A 16,786-nucleotide genomic window follows, 5' to 3' on the forward strand; every position below is an offset into this window, starting at 1 on the left:
GCAGAAGAGGGGTGGAGAGGAACCGTCTGCCTCCTTCCATCATCCGCTTTTTCAGTGGTGATGCAGTGGGGGCTGCTCGGACGCCACGCTGGAAGGTGCCTCTGTACAGCCGAGGGTAAAACCTGGTGGACAGGGCTGAATGTCTGGCAATAGGCCTGGCTGCAGAAGAGGATACTGAAGGTAAAACTCCAGTGCTCGTCTGATAAGGGAGGGGGGAGATCGGTGCCCTTGAAGGGGCCCGTCGCCCCTAGAATCAGCTCAGGCAGTGGCTTCCCACGTCGCAGGAGAGGATACGGAGAGGTAAAACTCCCGTGCTCGCCTGTTGATGGTTCGAGGAGATCGGAACATGAAAGAATCCGTCGCCCCATTCGACCGTAGTAAAAAGTAAAAAAAAACGGAAAAAAAGAGTTCTTTGGGTCTGAATAGCAGACCCGTCCGTGTGCCTCCTACGGACACTAAGCAAGAACTGGTTAGCTGGGAGCCAGCAGAGGGGTGTATACTGCAGGGGAGGAGCTAACTTTCTTTGTAGTACTTAGTGTCAGCCTCCTGGTGGCAGCAGCATACACCCATGGTCTGTGTCCCCCAATGAGGCGAAGGAGAAATAAAAATTCTTAATTTGATATATACAGCTCTGGCAAAAATTAAGAGACCACTGCAAAATTTTCAGTTTGTCCGCTTTTTCTCTTTACAGGTATATTTGAGTAAAATGTAAATTGTTCTTTTATTCTATAAATTACTGACAACATGTCTCCGAAGTTCCAAGCAATACATTTTGTATTTATTTTCTGAAAATGAGAACTGGTCAAAATAAAAAAAATCCATTGCTTGCAGACCTCAAATAGTGCAAGAAAAAAACAAGTTCCTGTGCCTGTTGCACTGCTGAGGTGTTATGGAAGCCCAGGTTGCTTTGATAGAAGCCTTCAGCCCGTCTGCATTGTTGGGTCTGGTGTCTCAACTTGGAAACTTCACACAAGACCTCAAAGCAGCTTGGATTGTGGCCTCTCCACTCTTCCTCCAGACTCTTAGACCTTGATCTCCAAATGAAATGCAAAATTTACTTTCATCTGAAAACAACACCTTGGACCACTGAGCAACTGTCCAGTTCTTTTTCGCTTTGGCCCAGGTAAGACGCTTCTGGCGTTGTCAATTGGTCATTAGTGGCTTGATACAAGGAATGTGACACTTGTAGCCCATGTTCTGGATACGTCTGTGTGTGGTGGCTCTTGAATCAAGGACTCCAGCAGCAGTCCATTCCTTGTGAATCTCCCCAAAATTTCTGAATAGTCTATTTTTAACAATCCTTTCAAGGTTGCGGTTATCCCGGTTGCTTGTGCACCTTTTTCTACCAAACTTTTTCCTTCCACTCAACTTTCCATTAATATGCTTGGATAAAGCACTATGAACAGCCAGCCGAGGCCCGAGTATAAGCCGAGGCCCGAGTATAAGCCGAGGCCCCTATCTTTGCCACAAAAAACTGAGAAAACTTATTGACTCGAGTATAAGCCTATGGTGAGAAATGCAGCAGCTACTGGTAAACTCAAAATAAATACCAATAAAAGTAAAATGAATTGAGACATCAGTAGGTTAAATGTTTTTGAATATCCATATTGAATCAGGAGCCCCATATAATGCTCCATACAGTTCATGATGGGCCCCATAAGATGCTCCATACAAAAAAGTATGACCCATATAATGCTGCACAAAAGGTTAATGATGGCCCCATAAGATGCTCCATAGAATAATATGCCCCATACCATGATCCATAAAATAGGGATTTTTGTGTACTTACCGTAAAATCCTTTTCTCCGAGCCATTCATTGGGGGACACAGACCATGGGTGTATGCTGCTGCCACCAGGAGGCTGACACTAAGTATTACAAAGAAAGTTAGCTCCTCCCCTGCAGTATACACCCCTCTGCTGGCTCCCAGCTAACCAGTTCGGTGCAAAAGCAGTAGGAGATCAATAACATATAAGCGTATAGCATGTCACATCATATATGAGAGTATAACATATCAAATTATAAAAACAAATACAACTAATAATAGGGAGGGAGCTGTGTCCCCCAATGAATGGCTCGGAGAAAAGGATTTTACGGTAAGTACACAAAAATCCCTATTTCTCCTTCGCCTCATTGGGGGACACAGACCATGGGACGTCCCAAAGCAGTCCCTGGGTGGGGACAACATCAGATCAGGCCGTGTAACCGCTACTTACAAGTGCGCCAAGGCGGCCTGCAAAGTCCGCCTGCCCAGACTCACATCTGAGGAAGTGTGTGAATTATAGTGCTTCAAGAATGCATTCGGACCTGAGACAGGGAGATAGGCTGACATCTAGCACGGAAGGACTACTGGATGGTGAAAAGAATCCACCAGGCTAACGTGGCCGAAGAACCCGGCTAAACCCTTCCTGTGACCATCGGGAAGCCTACTTACCATCGAGAAGCCCAAGCAAAGTGTCCAACCTTTGGAAGGACGCCGTCCTCGATACGTACCCACTTGGAGCACTCACTTCTTCCAGATTATGGAGAACCCATTCCGATGTGTGGACTGGAGCCGAAAGATGAGAGGACGATGCCCCTGCAACAGTGGGAATACAAAACCACCTTGGCAACGAGGGAATGGGATGGCTTGAGGGCAACGATGCATAGATGGTAATAAGGAAAAAAGACTGAAAGGAACAGAGTGGGAAGCTCTGAAGACTCATCAGGATGACAAGAACGCATAGAAGAAAGGGGAGTGACGTTCCCTTATCGTAAAGTCTTTCTGGATCGAAAAAGGAGTGTACTGTAAGATCCCCAGGACCATTAAGGTCCCCCAGATCTAACGGTACGCGGTAGGGAAGAACTACAGGTGGAGACTCCCTGCGAGAAGGTCCATATTTCCAATTTTGACGAAATAAGACGGAGAAATACTAGTACTGCAAGCGAGAAAACCTGACATGGTCAGTGCGGGTCTCCCAGGATCACTGGGGGCCTTTTCCGCTTCCAAAAAGGTCTCAGACGTAGTGGAAGAGGAGTTATGGAAATTGGTACCGTGGAAGAAACGGAGTATGCACTGCGATGGACTTGGATCTTGCAGCCAAACCATGAACTGGAGTACATAGGCGTTCAGCTTGGACGCCATCCGACCTACATCTGGAGTACTCCAGTGAAGGCAGATGTGAAGGAAGACTTCCGAGTGAAGTTCCCACTCACTTGAGGAGAAAACCCTGACGGCTGAATATGTCAGCCGCCCAGTGTTCTACTCCAGGGACATGTACTGTTGAGATCACCGAATGATAGATCTCGGCCCATCAGAGAGTGCGAGGTACCTCGGCCATGGCGCTTGACTGTGGGTACCTGCGAGATGATTGACGTATGGCACAGCCGTGGCATTATCCAAATTGAAGACGGATGGTTGACCCGCCTAAGGGCAGTGGACCTGCTGTGGGATTGGCCGTACTGTTCAGATCCCCAGAGAAATGATCGGGAGAAGAAGACGGGCATTGGTATCCCTAATAACCATTGGACCAGAAGAAGGCTCTGGATGAGGAAGGAGCTTAGAAACTACCTTTTGAAAGCCTGATTGACTTGCTGAAAACGAGCGGAGCAAAAGAAAACTACTTCCATTTTCATCTTATTGCTCGGAACCCTCCTAGCTAATTGAATGAACCGAGGGAATGAGTGATCAAGTGCACAAGCTCCGTGTTGAAGGGCCACGACCTTGACTCGAGAGAGAGAATTACCATCCTTCTTGTGCAGGATCATCGTCAAAGAGGATCTGCTGGGCTGGGAATGAGGAAAAAACTTGTCTAAGTTTAGCTGCTAGCCCAAGAGAGAGGGTATTGCAAGTGATATAGACGACTTAGCGTAGTCCTTGTAGAGCGGCTAGAGAGTCGACCGAGTAGGGCAGGACGACCATGTTTCTAAGGTGCAGGAAGCGCATGACAACCGTCATGACCCTTGCGACCACTCTGGTGTGGTAGCCAGGCAGAAGGGCCAGGTCGTGAAAATACTGTTCGCGAATGGAAAGGCGAAGAGATTATAGTAGAGAGGAGAAATAGGTATGTGAGGGAAGAATCCCAGATGACGATGGATGCCAGAAAACAACCACGTTTCTCTGTTGAAGTAGTGGCTGAGCGGAGGAACTCCATCTGAAAAAAGAGAGTGCCCTGTCAAAGGTTGTTAGAAGTTTGGGGTCCAGAAATGGAGATACTTTTCATTCCCTCCATTTTGGAACCAAGATCCCTTAGATCTAGACTGTCCTGGCCAATGCTTCCACTGCTGGTTGAGCTTGAAGAAGAGATACGATCCCTTGCTAGTCTCCCGCTCAGAAGATTTGATTGGCCAGCTATACTGTGGAACGAAGTAGATAAGGTCTGGGACCCGGAGACTTTCATTCTCTCCCTTTGGTCAAGCAACCCATGTGGCGGCTAAGGAAGGGTAGAGCGCTAAACCCGAAACCACAGGACGGAACTAACTAGACCTGCTATCCGACCGTCTGTGGAATCTTAATTGATGATACACCGGCCAGGAAACTGGTAGGAATACCGCAAGAAATTCTGCCCGGCGAGTCTGACAAGTGACAGAATGCGGGACTGTAACCAGCAGGTCTCTGCCATCGTGCAGAGAAGAAAATAAGGAAAAAAAATAAAAATAAATAAAAAATAAAAAACCTCGATCCACCATCTCTTAACAGGGAAGTGGAGAGGAATCGTCCACTTTCTTGCATCTGATACAAAGGGGGGAAAAACCTCCTTGTTGGGACGCCACAAATGTGTGCCTCAGTACATCCCCAGAATTGAGGTTTCCGAGTGGACAGGGCAGGTTGTGGCGATAGACCTGGATGCAGAAGAAGATACATGGAGGCGACACTCCGTGTGCTCGTCTGTTGAAGGTGTGGGGGGAAATCGGAGCCCTTAAAGGGACCCGTCGCCCATAAAATTCCGACCAGGTATGGTATCCTACTTAGAGGTCATCCAGTGCATCACCGTCAAATGTTGATGGAGATTTTCTAGAACCTGTACGTTTTTCTAGAATACTTGCGGCCCCTGCTAGCCGACGGCTCCCATTGTAGGAAAGGGAGCATGTGAGTGCTCCAGAGCTCAGTTAGGGTGACCAGCTTAGGATAGATGATGTGCCCTTAAGACCAGTAAATACTGGTCATGCGCTTTTAAGGCTAGGGGTTACTGGCCATGAGCCTTTAAGACCAGGGAATACTGGTCTTGTGCCTTTTGTAAGATGAAATACTGTTCATGTGCCTTTAAAAGCAGGGCATGCTGAAATCCAGGAGATAATGGTCATGTGCCCTTAAAACCAGGGTATGCTGGTAATTTGCGTTTAGGACCAGGGCGTACTGGTCCTGAGCCTTTAAGTCCAGGGCATAATGGTCACGTGCCTTAAAGACCTGGGCATACTGGTCGTGTGCCTTTAAAAGCCAGGGCGTACTGGACATGAGCCTTTAAGACCAGGGCATACTGGTCATGTGCCTAGAAAACCAGGACGTACTAGTCATGTGCCTTTAAGACCAGGGCATACTGGATATCGCGTTTAAGACCAGGGGATACTGGTCACGTGCCCTTAAGACCAGGGCATACTGGTCATGGCCTTGAAAAACCAGGACGTACTAGTTATGTGCCTTTAAGACCAGGGCATACTGGTTATTGCGTTTAAGACCAGGGGATACTGGTCACGTGCCCTTAAGACCAGGGCATACTGGTCATGGCCTTGAAAAACCCAGGACGTACTTGTCATGTGCCTATAAGACCGGGGCATACTGATTATAGCGTTTAAGACCAGGGGATACTGGTCACGTGCCTTTAAGACCAGGGCATACTGGTCATGTGCTTTTAAGACCAGGGTATACTGGACACGTGTCTTTAAGACCAGGGAATACTGGTCACGAGTCTATAAGACCAGGGCATGCTGGTCACGTGCCTTTAAGACCAGGAATACTGGTCATGAGAGGAATGTAGGAACAAGTGCCTTAAAGACCAGCAAAGCTGGTAATGTGCCTTTAAGAACAAAAAGAACAAAAAAAAGCTGGTCATGCTCCTTTAAGACCAGGGATGCTGGTCATGTGTCTTTAAGACGAGGGCACACTTGCCATGTGCCTTTAAGACCAGTGCCTACTGGCCCTGTGCCTTTAAGACCAGGGCATACTGGCCTGATTAAGTACTAAGGAAAAAGAGACCGGCTTCTGGCAGAGCAGAGAATGCTGGGGATGTGACCCTTTTAAAACTAGGGGACCCTTAAGACCAGGGAATGCTGGTCCTGGGTTTAATAAAAAGGCATGGAAAGCTGGGGATGCACCTATGGGCCCAGCGACTACCGAGGCAGAGTAGCAAATACCAGGGAATGAGTCACCAGGGAATGAGTCACCAGGGAATGAGTCACCAGGGAATGAGTCACCAGGGAATGAGTCACCAGGGAATGAGTCATGAGAGCTTCGTTGCTGGGAACTCACAGCTCTCCGTTTGCAAGCCTGCATACTGTACTATACATTCTGTAGTGTGCAGGAGCACCAGAAAATTGCAGCCTTAAGTATATAAAAAAACAGGGAAAGCTAGTCCCTTAATGCTGCCGGGATGCGTGCCGGGGGGGGGGGGCCGATTCACCTTACTCAGGTTCTGAGTCCCCCGACTGGAATAGCGCTGACTTCAGCGCTGAAAAACCGCCGGCCGCAGCCCCCTCCAGGAGAAATAGTGACCGCAATGGAGGAGGAGGAAGATGGCCGCCGAGATCTCGTCTGGAACGAGAAGCGCCTGAATAGGGGGGCGGAGCCGCTAGAAGGGAGCAAGCGGTGGGCGGGGCCTCCCGGGCTGCGGCCTAAACAGGGCCGAAGCCGGGGACTAAAGTTATGGCTTCGGCTGGCGCGCACCCGCAGACTGAGGGGAAAAGTGCCGCGAAGCTCTGTGGGGACCCAGTCGCTATGGAGCCCTCCTCTGACCGTCGGAACACCCAAATCTCACGGAGCACTTACCCCAATATGGAGGGGGACCATGGCAGATGCTGCAGGTAGGAGCTGTGCCCGGGTAGATAGGCCGATGCAGGGTTGGGGAGCCTCCATCCACCATCCCTGCAGAAGAGGGGTGGAGAGGAACCGTCTGCCTCCTTCCATCATCCGCTTTTTCAGTGGTGATGCAGTGGGGGCTGCTCGGACGCCACGCTGGAAGGTGCCTCTGTACAGCCGAGGGTAAAACCTGGTGGACAGGGCTGAATGTCCGGCAATAGGCCTGGCTGCAGAAGAGGATACTGAAGGTAAAACTCCAGTGCTCGTCTGATAAGGGAGGGGGGAGATCGGTGCCCTTGAAGGGGCCCGTCGCCCCTAGAATCAGCTCAGGCAGTGGCTTCCCACGTCGCAGGAGAGGATACGGAGAGGTAAAACTCCCGTGCTCGCCTGTTGATGGTTCGAGGAGATCGGAACATGAAAGAATCCGTCGCCCCATTCGACCGTAGTAAAAAGTAAAAAACGGAAAAAAAGAGTTCTTTGGGTCTGAATAGCAGACCCGTCCGTGTGCCTCCTACGGACACTAAGCAAGAACTGGTTAGCTGGGAGCCAGCAGAGGGGTGTATACTGCAGGGGAGGAGCTAACTTTCTTTGTAATACTTAGTGTCAGCCTCCTGGTGGCAGCAGCATACACCCATGGTCTGTGTCCCCCAATGAGGCGAAGGAGAAAGGTTGATGGCCCCATAAGATACTCCATAGAATAATATGCCCCATATGCTGCTGCGGCGATTAAAAAAAAAAAATAATAATAAAAAAAAAATAATGACATACTCACCTCTCGTTGCTGGGGGTCAGGTGAAGATTTCCTGAGCAGGCGGGGACACCGGCTCGCTATGGGGGCCAGGTGCCGGTGTCGCTGCTGGCTCAGGTCCCCGGCACTTGCGATATTCACCTGTCCCCGTTCCACCGCCACGCGCCGGTGTGTCTTCAGTCTCTCTGCAGTGACATTTCAGGCAGAGGGCGAGCACTAACCACGTCATCGCGCCCTCTGACCTCAACGTCACAGCCAGAAAACGCGGAAGACACAGCCCGGCGGTGAAACGGCGACTGGTGAATATCGCGTGGCTCACCCTCCCCAGTCATACTCACCCTCCTGGCATGGTGTCTGCACTTCCCTGCTTCTCTGTTGTCCCAGGGCGGCAGCTCCTTCCAGTGCTGAGCGGTCACCTGGTACCGCTCATTAAAGTAATGAATATGCGCTCCACGCCTATGGAAATGGAGTCGCGTGCATATTCATTACTTTAATGAGCGGTACCACGTGACCGCTGAACACAGGAAGAGCTGCTGGAGCCGAAGATCATCTGAGAAGCAGGGAACTGCAGAGACCGCGCCAGGAGAGGGAGAGTATGATGTGACAGCTGCCGACTCCTGCCGCTCCCCCGCCGACCCCCTGGGACAATGACTCGAGTATAAGCGGAGGGGAACTTTCAGCCTAAAAAAAAAAAAAATGGGTTGAAAATCTCAGCTTATACTTGAGGATATAAAAATGTATTTTTTTTTTTGCTTTTTGTCACCATTTTCTTTTACTTTTAAACATTTTTATTTTTCCGTCAATGGTGCTGAGTGAGCTTATATTGTGCGTGGTGAGCAAACTTTTTATTGATAGCAATTTAACCCCTTCATGACCCAGCCTATTTTGACCTTAATGACCTGGCCATTTTTTGCAATTCTGACCAGTGTCCCTTTATGAGGTAATAACTCAGGAACGCTTCAACGGATCCTAGCGATTCTGAGACTGTTTTTTCGTGACATATTGGGCTTCATGTTAGTGGTAAATTTAGGTCGATAATTTCTGCGTTTATTTGTGAAAAAAACGGAAATTTGGCGAAAATTTTGAAAATTTCGCAATTGTCACATTTTGAATTTTTATGCTGTTAAGTCAGAGAGTTATGTGACACAAAATAGTTAATAAATAACATTTCCCACATGTCTACTTTACATCAGCACAATTTTGGAAACAAATTTTTTTTTTTGCTAGGAAGTTATAAGGGGTAAAATTTGACCAGTGATTTCTCATTTTTACAACAAAATTTACAAAACCATTTTTTTTAGGGACCACCTCACATTTGAAGTCAGTTTGAGGGTTCTATATGGCTGTAAATACCCCAAAGTGACACCATTCTAAAAACTACACCCCTCAAGGTGCTCAAAACCACATTCAAGAAGTTTGTTAACCCTTCAGGTGTTTCACAGCAGCAGAAGCAACATGGAAGGAAAAAATGAACATTTAACTTTTTAGTCACAAAAATGATCTTTTAGCAACAATTTTTTTATTTTCCCAAGGGTAAAAGGAGAAACTGGACCATGAAAGTTGTTGTCCAATTTGTCCTGAGTACGCTGATACCTCATATGTGGGGGTAAACCACTGTTTGGGCGCACGGCAGGGCTCAGAAAGGAAGGAGCGCCATTTGACTTTTTGAATGAAAATTTTGCTCCAATCTTTAGCGGACACCATGTCGCGTTTGGAGAGCCCCCGTGTGCCTAAACATTGGAGCTCCCCCACAAGTGACCCCATTTAGGAAACTAGACCTCCCAAGGAACTAATCTAGATGTGTGGTGAGCACTTTGAACCCCAAAGTGCTTCACAGAAGTTTATAACGCAGAGTCATGAAAATAAAAAATAATTTTTCTTTCCTCAAAAATAATTTTTTAGCCCGCAATTTTTTATTTTCCCAAGGGTTACAGGAGAAATTTGACCCCAAAAGTTGTTGTCCAGTTTCTCCTGAGTACGCTGGTACCCCATATGTGGGGATAAACCACTGTTTGGGCACACGTCGGGGCTCGGAAGGGAGAGAGCACCATTTGACTTTTTCAACGCAAGATTGGCTGGAATCAATGGTGGCGCCATGTCGCGTTTGGAGACCCCCTGATGTGCCTAAACAGTGGAAACCCCTCAATTCTAACTCCAACACTAACCCCAACACACCCCTAACCCTAATCCCAACCCTAACCGCAACACACCCCTAACCCTAGTCTTAACCCTAATTGCAACCCTAACTCTAATTCCAACCCTAACCCTAAGGCTATGTGCCCACGTTGCGGATTTGTGTGCGGATTTTTCCGCACCGTTTTTGAAAATTCTGCAGGTGAAACGCACTGCGCTTTACCTGCGGATTTACTGCAGATTTCCAGTGTTTTTTTTGTGGATTTCACCTGCGGATTCCTATTATGGAGCAGGTGTAAAACGCTGCGGAATCCACACAAAGAATTGACATGCTGCGGAAAATACAACGCAGCGTTTCCGTGCTGTATTTTCCGCACCATGGGCACAGCGGATTTGGTTTTCCATAGGTTTACGTGGTACTGTAAACGTAATGGAAAACTGCTACGAATCCGCAGCGACCAGTCCGCTGCAGATCCGCAGCCAAATCCGCACCGTGTGCACATAGCCTAATTCCAACCCTAGCCCTAATTCTAACCCTAATTGCAACCCTAACCCTAATTCTAGCCCTAGCCCTAAGTGCAACCCTAGCCCTAAGTGCAACCCTAAGCCTAACCCTACCCCTAACGGAAAAACAAAAATAAATATATTTTCTGTATTTTATTATTGTCCCTACCTATGGGGGTGATAAAGAGGGGGGGTTTATTTACTATTTTTTTTATTTTGATCGCTGTGATAGAACCTATCACAGCGATCAAAATGTACAGGGAACAAATCTGCCGGCCGATTCGGCGGGCGCACTGCGCCCGCCATTTTCCAAGATGGCGGCGCCCATGCGAGAAGACCGAGGAACACCGGGAGGGACACCGGGACTAGGTAAGAATGGGGGGGGGGGGGGTGCGATCGGACAGCGGGGGGGGGGGTGGTGGGGGCGGGCGGAGGGGAGAGGAAGGCGCTTAGGACAGGACAAAGGGGTAGGGAACAATGACGGCGGCTGCAGATCGCCGCCGTCAGTCGGTGGGGGGGCCAGATCGGGGTCTCCAGCCATGGCCGATGCTATTGCAGCATCGGCCATGGCTGGATTGTAATATTTCACCAATTTTCATAGGTGAAATATTACAGATTGCCCTGATTGGCTGTTGAAAGTGAAACAGCCAATCAGAGCGATCGTAGCCACAAGGGGGGGGGGGGGGGGGGAGGGGCTGTAGTACCACTCACCCTGTCCCTGCAGGTCGGGTGAAATTGGAGTTAACCCTTTCACCCGGCCTGCAGGAACTCGATCATTCTGTGACACAGCATATGCGTCACAGGTCGGATTGGCAACGACTTTCATGACGCATACGCTGTGTCACAGGTCGGGAAGGGGTTAAAGGTAGACATGATATTTTGGCGGCTTTTTAATGGATTTTCCTTAGAGAGACAAGGGAACAAAAACAAACAAGAAATTCTGGGCTGTAGTAAACCTGCTACTGCCATGTAGTCGCCATATTCACAAGCTCTGTATACTCCCGCCCCAAAACTGATTTGCAGCTTTCTGCGTACACTGTGCATAGGCAGAAAGCTGCCAATCAGTGGTTTGGGCAGGGTTATACAGGGCTCAGCATTCAGAGAACTGTTAGATCTGCAGCACGGAAAAGTTATTTTATCAAAACGAGAGCGTGCAGCACAGTATGTGATACATCGCTTGAATTAGAGTCTCTGCCCCTACATTATGCTCCTCTCAGACGGGGTAGAAAGAACCTGGTGACCGATTCCCTTTAACATTTTTTTTTGTCCACTCATGGGATTTTAGCCTATGTTCATAATGTACTATAATTAATTTTCAGTCTTAAGAGACCTTTTTCATATTTATTTTTTATTTATTTTAACAAGTGAGACACAGTTTACCTTTTTAAGAGCGTACTTCGGATCATCTGGCAATACCATTATTATTTTGCCATCAGGGTATTCAGCCACAATCCTCTCCTTCTTCCATCCCTTGCCGGGGGAAAAAAAATGATTTGTTTAGTATCTGATGAATGGTCTGAATAGTTGTATTTGCTATTCAATGACAACCTGCAAGGATAGTATGTAGCCAGCTTTTAGTTCTCAATTATATTGACTGAATAAATTTGCTGCCAATCAGGTGTCTCCCTGATGCTACAGCATGATGGATAAGCTTCTACCTTTATTTCTCATAACTGAGGAGAGGACACCATCATTACCAAATTCCCAAGTCTTGATAGCTGAAATGCAGCCCCCAATTTGCAAAGACCCTCCACCATGCTTCACTCTTACGGTAGCCGGCAGACACTCTTTGTAAGTACTGCTCTCCAGCCAGTTAGTAAAATATTTGGCTATACAGAAAGCAGATTATTCACCAATTGGTCTAGTGCACATGGTGACATTTTAATGCATGCCAGTTCCTCCATTTTCATGGATAGAGGAGTCACATGGCTTGGTTTCCATGTTGAAGGTATGGTATTTGGCTGCAATTCTTCCATAAAGACCACAAAACAGTAAATGGGTGAAGCCAAGTCCCACTGGTTACTGACAGTTCTGTACTGATGACACTGCTGGGCATCTTCCTAATTCTAATGGAAGCAAGCTTTATGCAACTCATCTGCTGCACAAAGTTTCCTTGGCTGACCATTGCACCTATGGTCCTCAATGTTGCCCATTTCTTCATGTCGTTAATGCTGAGAAATAAAAGCAGATACACCAGGCAACACCATGAAGGAGGGATCTGAACGGCTCCAAATTTATTCTTCAACAGCACAACAATCCCAAATATGCAATCAATGTAATTAAAAACTATCTTCAGAGTAGCAGAGCCCTGATCATCATCAAGCATGTCTGGCATTATATGAAGAGAAGGATTTGCACAAACCTAAATCTAAAAATGTTCTGTGGTTAGTTCTCCAAGATGTTTGGAACAACCTGTCTTCTGAGTTCCTTCAAAATGTGTGTGCAAGTGTATCTAGAAGAGTTGGCGCCAAGAACAATGAAGAACTAAATCAAATTAATATTGGGGGTGACCATCCTTGTTATTCAAAAACACCATTCACCTTGCATTTTGCTAAATGATAAACTATTAACACTTCTATTTCGGAATGCATTTTGCAACATTTTATCCACTTTTGCACAGTACTGTATATAACTTAGGCTACTTTCACACTAGCGTCGGGCTCGGCCCGTCGCTGTGCGTCGCGCCGAGGTTCCCGACGCTAGCCTTGTCTCCGCCACACAACGGGGGCAGCGGATGCATTTTTCCAGCGCATCCGCTGCCCCATTGTGAGGTGCAGGGAAGTGCGGGGAGGTGGGGGCGGAGTTCCGGCCGCGCATGCGCGGTCGGAAAAAGCGGACCGTCGTGAGCAAAAAACGTTACATGTAGCGTTTTTTGCTCCCGACGGTCCGCCACTGCACGACGCATCCGTCGCACGACGGGTGCGACGTGTGGCAATCCGTCACAATGCGTCGCTTCATGTTAATCAATGGTGAAAACACTTTTGCAGGATGCGTTTTTTCGGCAAAACGATGCATTTTGACGGAATGCAGTTAACGCTAGTGTGAAAGTAGCCTTAACCAAATGGGGGAAACACATCGTACGATTCTGAGTGACCCCCACATCTATCCCATCACTTTTTTCTCCTCAGTTTACTCATCTTTGTGCCCATGTACAGATCCAAAGTATCAGCTTAAAGGGATATTCCCATGTTATGAAATTGAATAGTTAAACAGCACAAAAATAAGCAAGTGACTTGGAATTTCTATCTGCTGCTATTAGAGCTTTCTCTTACATTTTTATAGCTTGCTGCAAAGGGGACCTACAATCAGAGAATGGCCAAACATACGCAGTCGTTACATTACAGACTGATATTTCTTAGTTAACTCCTAAGATCCCAGTTACCTCTCTCCAGCACTTTAATTTCAATACAGCAGTTAGGGTACCGTCACACAGTCACACTTTGATCGCTACGACGGTACGATTCGTGACGTTCCAGCGATATCCATACGATATCGCAGTGTCTGACACGCAGCAGCGATCAGGGACCCTGCTGAGAATCGTACGTCGTAGCAGATCGTATGGAACTTTCTTTCGTCGCTTGATCACCCGCTGACATCGCTGGATCGTTGTGTGTGACAGCGATCCAGCGATGTGTTCGCTTGTAACCAGGGTAAACATCGGGTAACTAAGCGCAGGGCCGCGCTTAGTAACCCGATGTTTACCCTGGTTACCAGCGTAAACGTAAAAAAAACAAACAGTACATACTCACATTCCGGTGTCTGTCCTCCGGCGTCTCAGCTTCTCTGCACTGTGTGAGCGTCTGCCGGCCGGAAAGAGAGCACAGCGGTGACGTCTGACGTCACCGCTGTGCTTTCCGGCCGCTGTGCTTACACAGTGCAGAGAAGCTGAGACGCCGGAGGACAGACACCGGAATGTAAGTATGTACTGTTTGTTTTTTTTACGTTTACGCTGGTAACCAGGGTAAACATCGGGTTACTAAGCGCGGCCCTGCGCTTAGTAACCCGATGTTTACCCTGGTTACCCGGGGACTTCGGCATCGCTCCAGCGCCGTGATTGCACCGTGTGACCGCAGTCTACGACGCTGGAGCGATAATCATACGACGCTGCGACGTCACGGATCGTGCCGTCGTAGCGATCAAAATGGCACTGTGTGACGGTACCCTAAGGGTACTGTCACACAGTGCAATTTTGATCGCTACGACGGTACAATCCGTGACGTTCCAGCGATATCCATACGATATCGCTGTGTCTGACACGCAGCAGCGATCAGGGACCCTGCTGAGAATCGTACGTCGTAGCAGATCGTTTGGAACTTTCTTTCGTCGCTTGATCACCCGCTGACATCGCTGGATCGTTGTGTGTGACAGCGATCCAGCGATGTGTGTTCGCTTGTAACCAGGGTAAACATTGGGTAACTAAGCGCAGGGCCACGCTTAGTAACCCGATGTTTACCCTGGTTACCAGCGTAAACGTAAAAAAAACAAACAGTACATACTTACATTCCAGTGTCTGTCCTCCGGCGTCTCAGCTTCTCTGCACTGTGAGCGCCGGCCAGCCAGAAAGCGAGCACAGCGGTGACGTCTGACGTCACCGCTCTGCTTTCCGGCTATGGTGCTTACACAGTGGAGAGAAGCAGAACGCCGGGGGACAGACACCGGAATGTAAGTATGTACGGTTTGGTTTTTTTACGTTTACGCTGGTAACCAGGGTAAACATCGGGTTACTAAGCGCGGCCCTGCGCTTAGTAACCCGATGTTTACCCTGGTTACCCGGGGACTTCGGCATCGCTCCAGCGCCGTGATTGCAACGTGTGACCGCAGTCTACGACGCTGGAGCGATAATCATACGATCGCTACGACGTCACGGATCGTGCCGTCGTAGCGATCAAAATTGCACTGTGTGACAGTACCCTTAGGCCATGTGCACACGTTAAGTATTTTTCGCGTTTTTTTCGCGTTTTTTCGCTATAAAAACGCGAAAAAAACGCTTACATATGCCTCCCATTATTTTAAGTGTATTCCGCATTTTTTGTGCAAATGTAGCCTTTTTTTCCGCGAAAAAAATCGCATCGCGGAAAAAAAAGCAACATGTTCATTAAAATGCGGAATTGCAGGGGATTCCGCACACCTAGGGGTCCATTGATCTGCTTACTTCCCGCACGGGGCTGTGCACACCATGCGGGAAGTAAGCAGATTATGTGCGGTTGGTACCCAGGGTGGAGGAGAGGAGACTCTCCTCCACGGACTGGGCACCATATAAGTGGTCAAAAAATAAGAATTAAAATAAAAAATAGCGATATACTCACCCTCGATGACTTCCCGCCTCCACTGCATGCTGCCGCTTCGGTTCCTGTAGCTGATGTGCGGCGAAGGACCTTGCCGATGACGTCACTGTCCTGTGATTGGTCGTGAGCGGTCATGTGACCGCTCACGTGACCGTGACGTCACGGAAGGTCCTGCGCGCACACACCAGCTATAGGAAGACGAACGGACGCCGCTGATGAGATGTCTGGGTGAGTATAAGCATTTTTTTATTTTTTTTATTATTTTTAAACATTCTCTCTTTTACTATAGATGCTGCATAAGCTGCATCTATAGTAAAAAGTTGGTCACACTTGTCAAACAGTATGTTTGACAAGTGTGACCAACTTGTCAGTCAGTTTTCCAAGCGATGCTACAGATCGCTTGGAAAGCTTTAGCATTCTGCAAGCTAATTACGCTTGCAGAATGCTAAAAAAACGCGAAAAAAACGGAAAAAAAACGAAAAAAAAAAAAATGCGGATTTCTTGCAGAAAATTTCCGGTTTTCTTCAGGAAATTTCTGCAAGAAATCCGCAACGTGTGCACATACCCTAAAGGTACCGTCACACTAAGCGACGCTGCAGCGATAGCGACAGCAATGCCGATCGCTGCAGCGTCGCTGTGTGGTCGCTGGAGAGCTGTCACACAGACCGCTCTCCAGCGACCAGCGATGCCGAGGTCCCCGGGTAACCAGGGTAAACATCGGGTTGCTAAGCGCAGGGCCGCGCTTAGTAACCCGATGTTTACCCTGGTTACCAGCGTAAAAGTTAAAAAAACAAACAGTACATGCTCACCTGCGCGTCCCCCAGCCTCTGCATCCTGACACTGACTGAGCTCCGGCCCTAACAGCAGAGCGGTGACGTCACCGCTGTTGCTTTCACTTTCAGTTTAGGGCCGGCGCTTTAGTGTCAGGAAGCAGAGGCTGGGGGACGCGCAGGTGAGTATGTACTGTTTGTTTTTTTAACTTTTACGCTGGTAACCAGGGTAAACATCGGGTTACTAAGCGCGGCCCTGCGCTTAGTAACCCGATGTTTACCCTGGTTACCAGTGTAAAATATCGCTGGTATCGTCGCTTTTGCTGTCAAACACGGCGATACACGGCGACCTAGCG

The 16,786-nt window shown here is 48.2% G+C and overlaps 1 protein-coding gene across 3 annotated transcripts in view; it reads right to left on the reverse strand.

The window, feature by feature from the left end:
- ESCO1 (establishment of sister chromatid cohesion N-acetyltransferase 1) overlaps positions 1-16,786 on the reverse strand; it is a 112,892-nt gene that overhangs the window by 77,535 nt on the left and 18,571 nt on the right. For all 3 annotated transcript variants that reach the window (XM_077270337.1, XM_077270335.1, XM_077270336.1), the window contains exon 7: positions 11,756-11,845. In XM_077270337.1, the coding sequence (XP_077126452.1) occupies positions 11,756-11,845 (90 nt within the window). The remainder of the gene's footprint in view (positions 1-11,755; positions 11,846-16,786) is intronic.

Source organism: Ranitomeya variabilis, chromosome 6 (genome assembly GCF_051348905.1).
Source record: "Ranitomeya variabilis isolate aRanVar5 chromosome 6, aRanVar5.hap1, whole genome shotgun sequence".
In the NCBI taxonomy this organism is placed as follows: Eukaryota; Metazoa; Chordata; class Amphibia; order Anura; family Dendrobatidae; genus Ranitomeya; species Ranitomeya variabilis.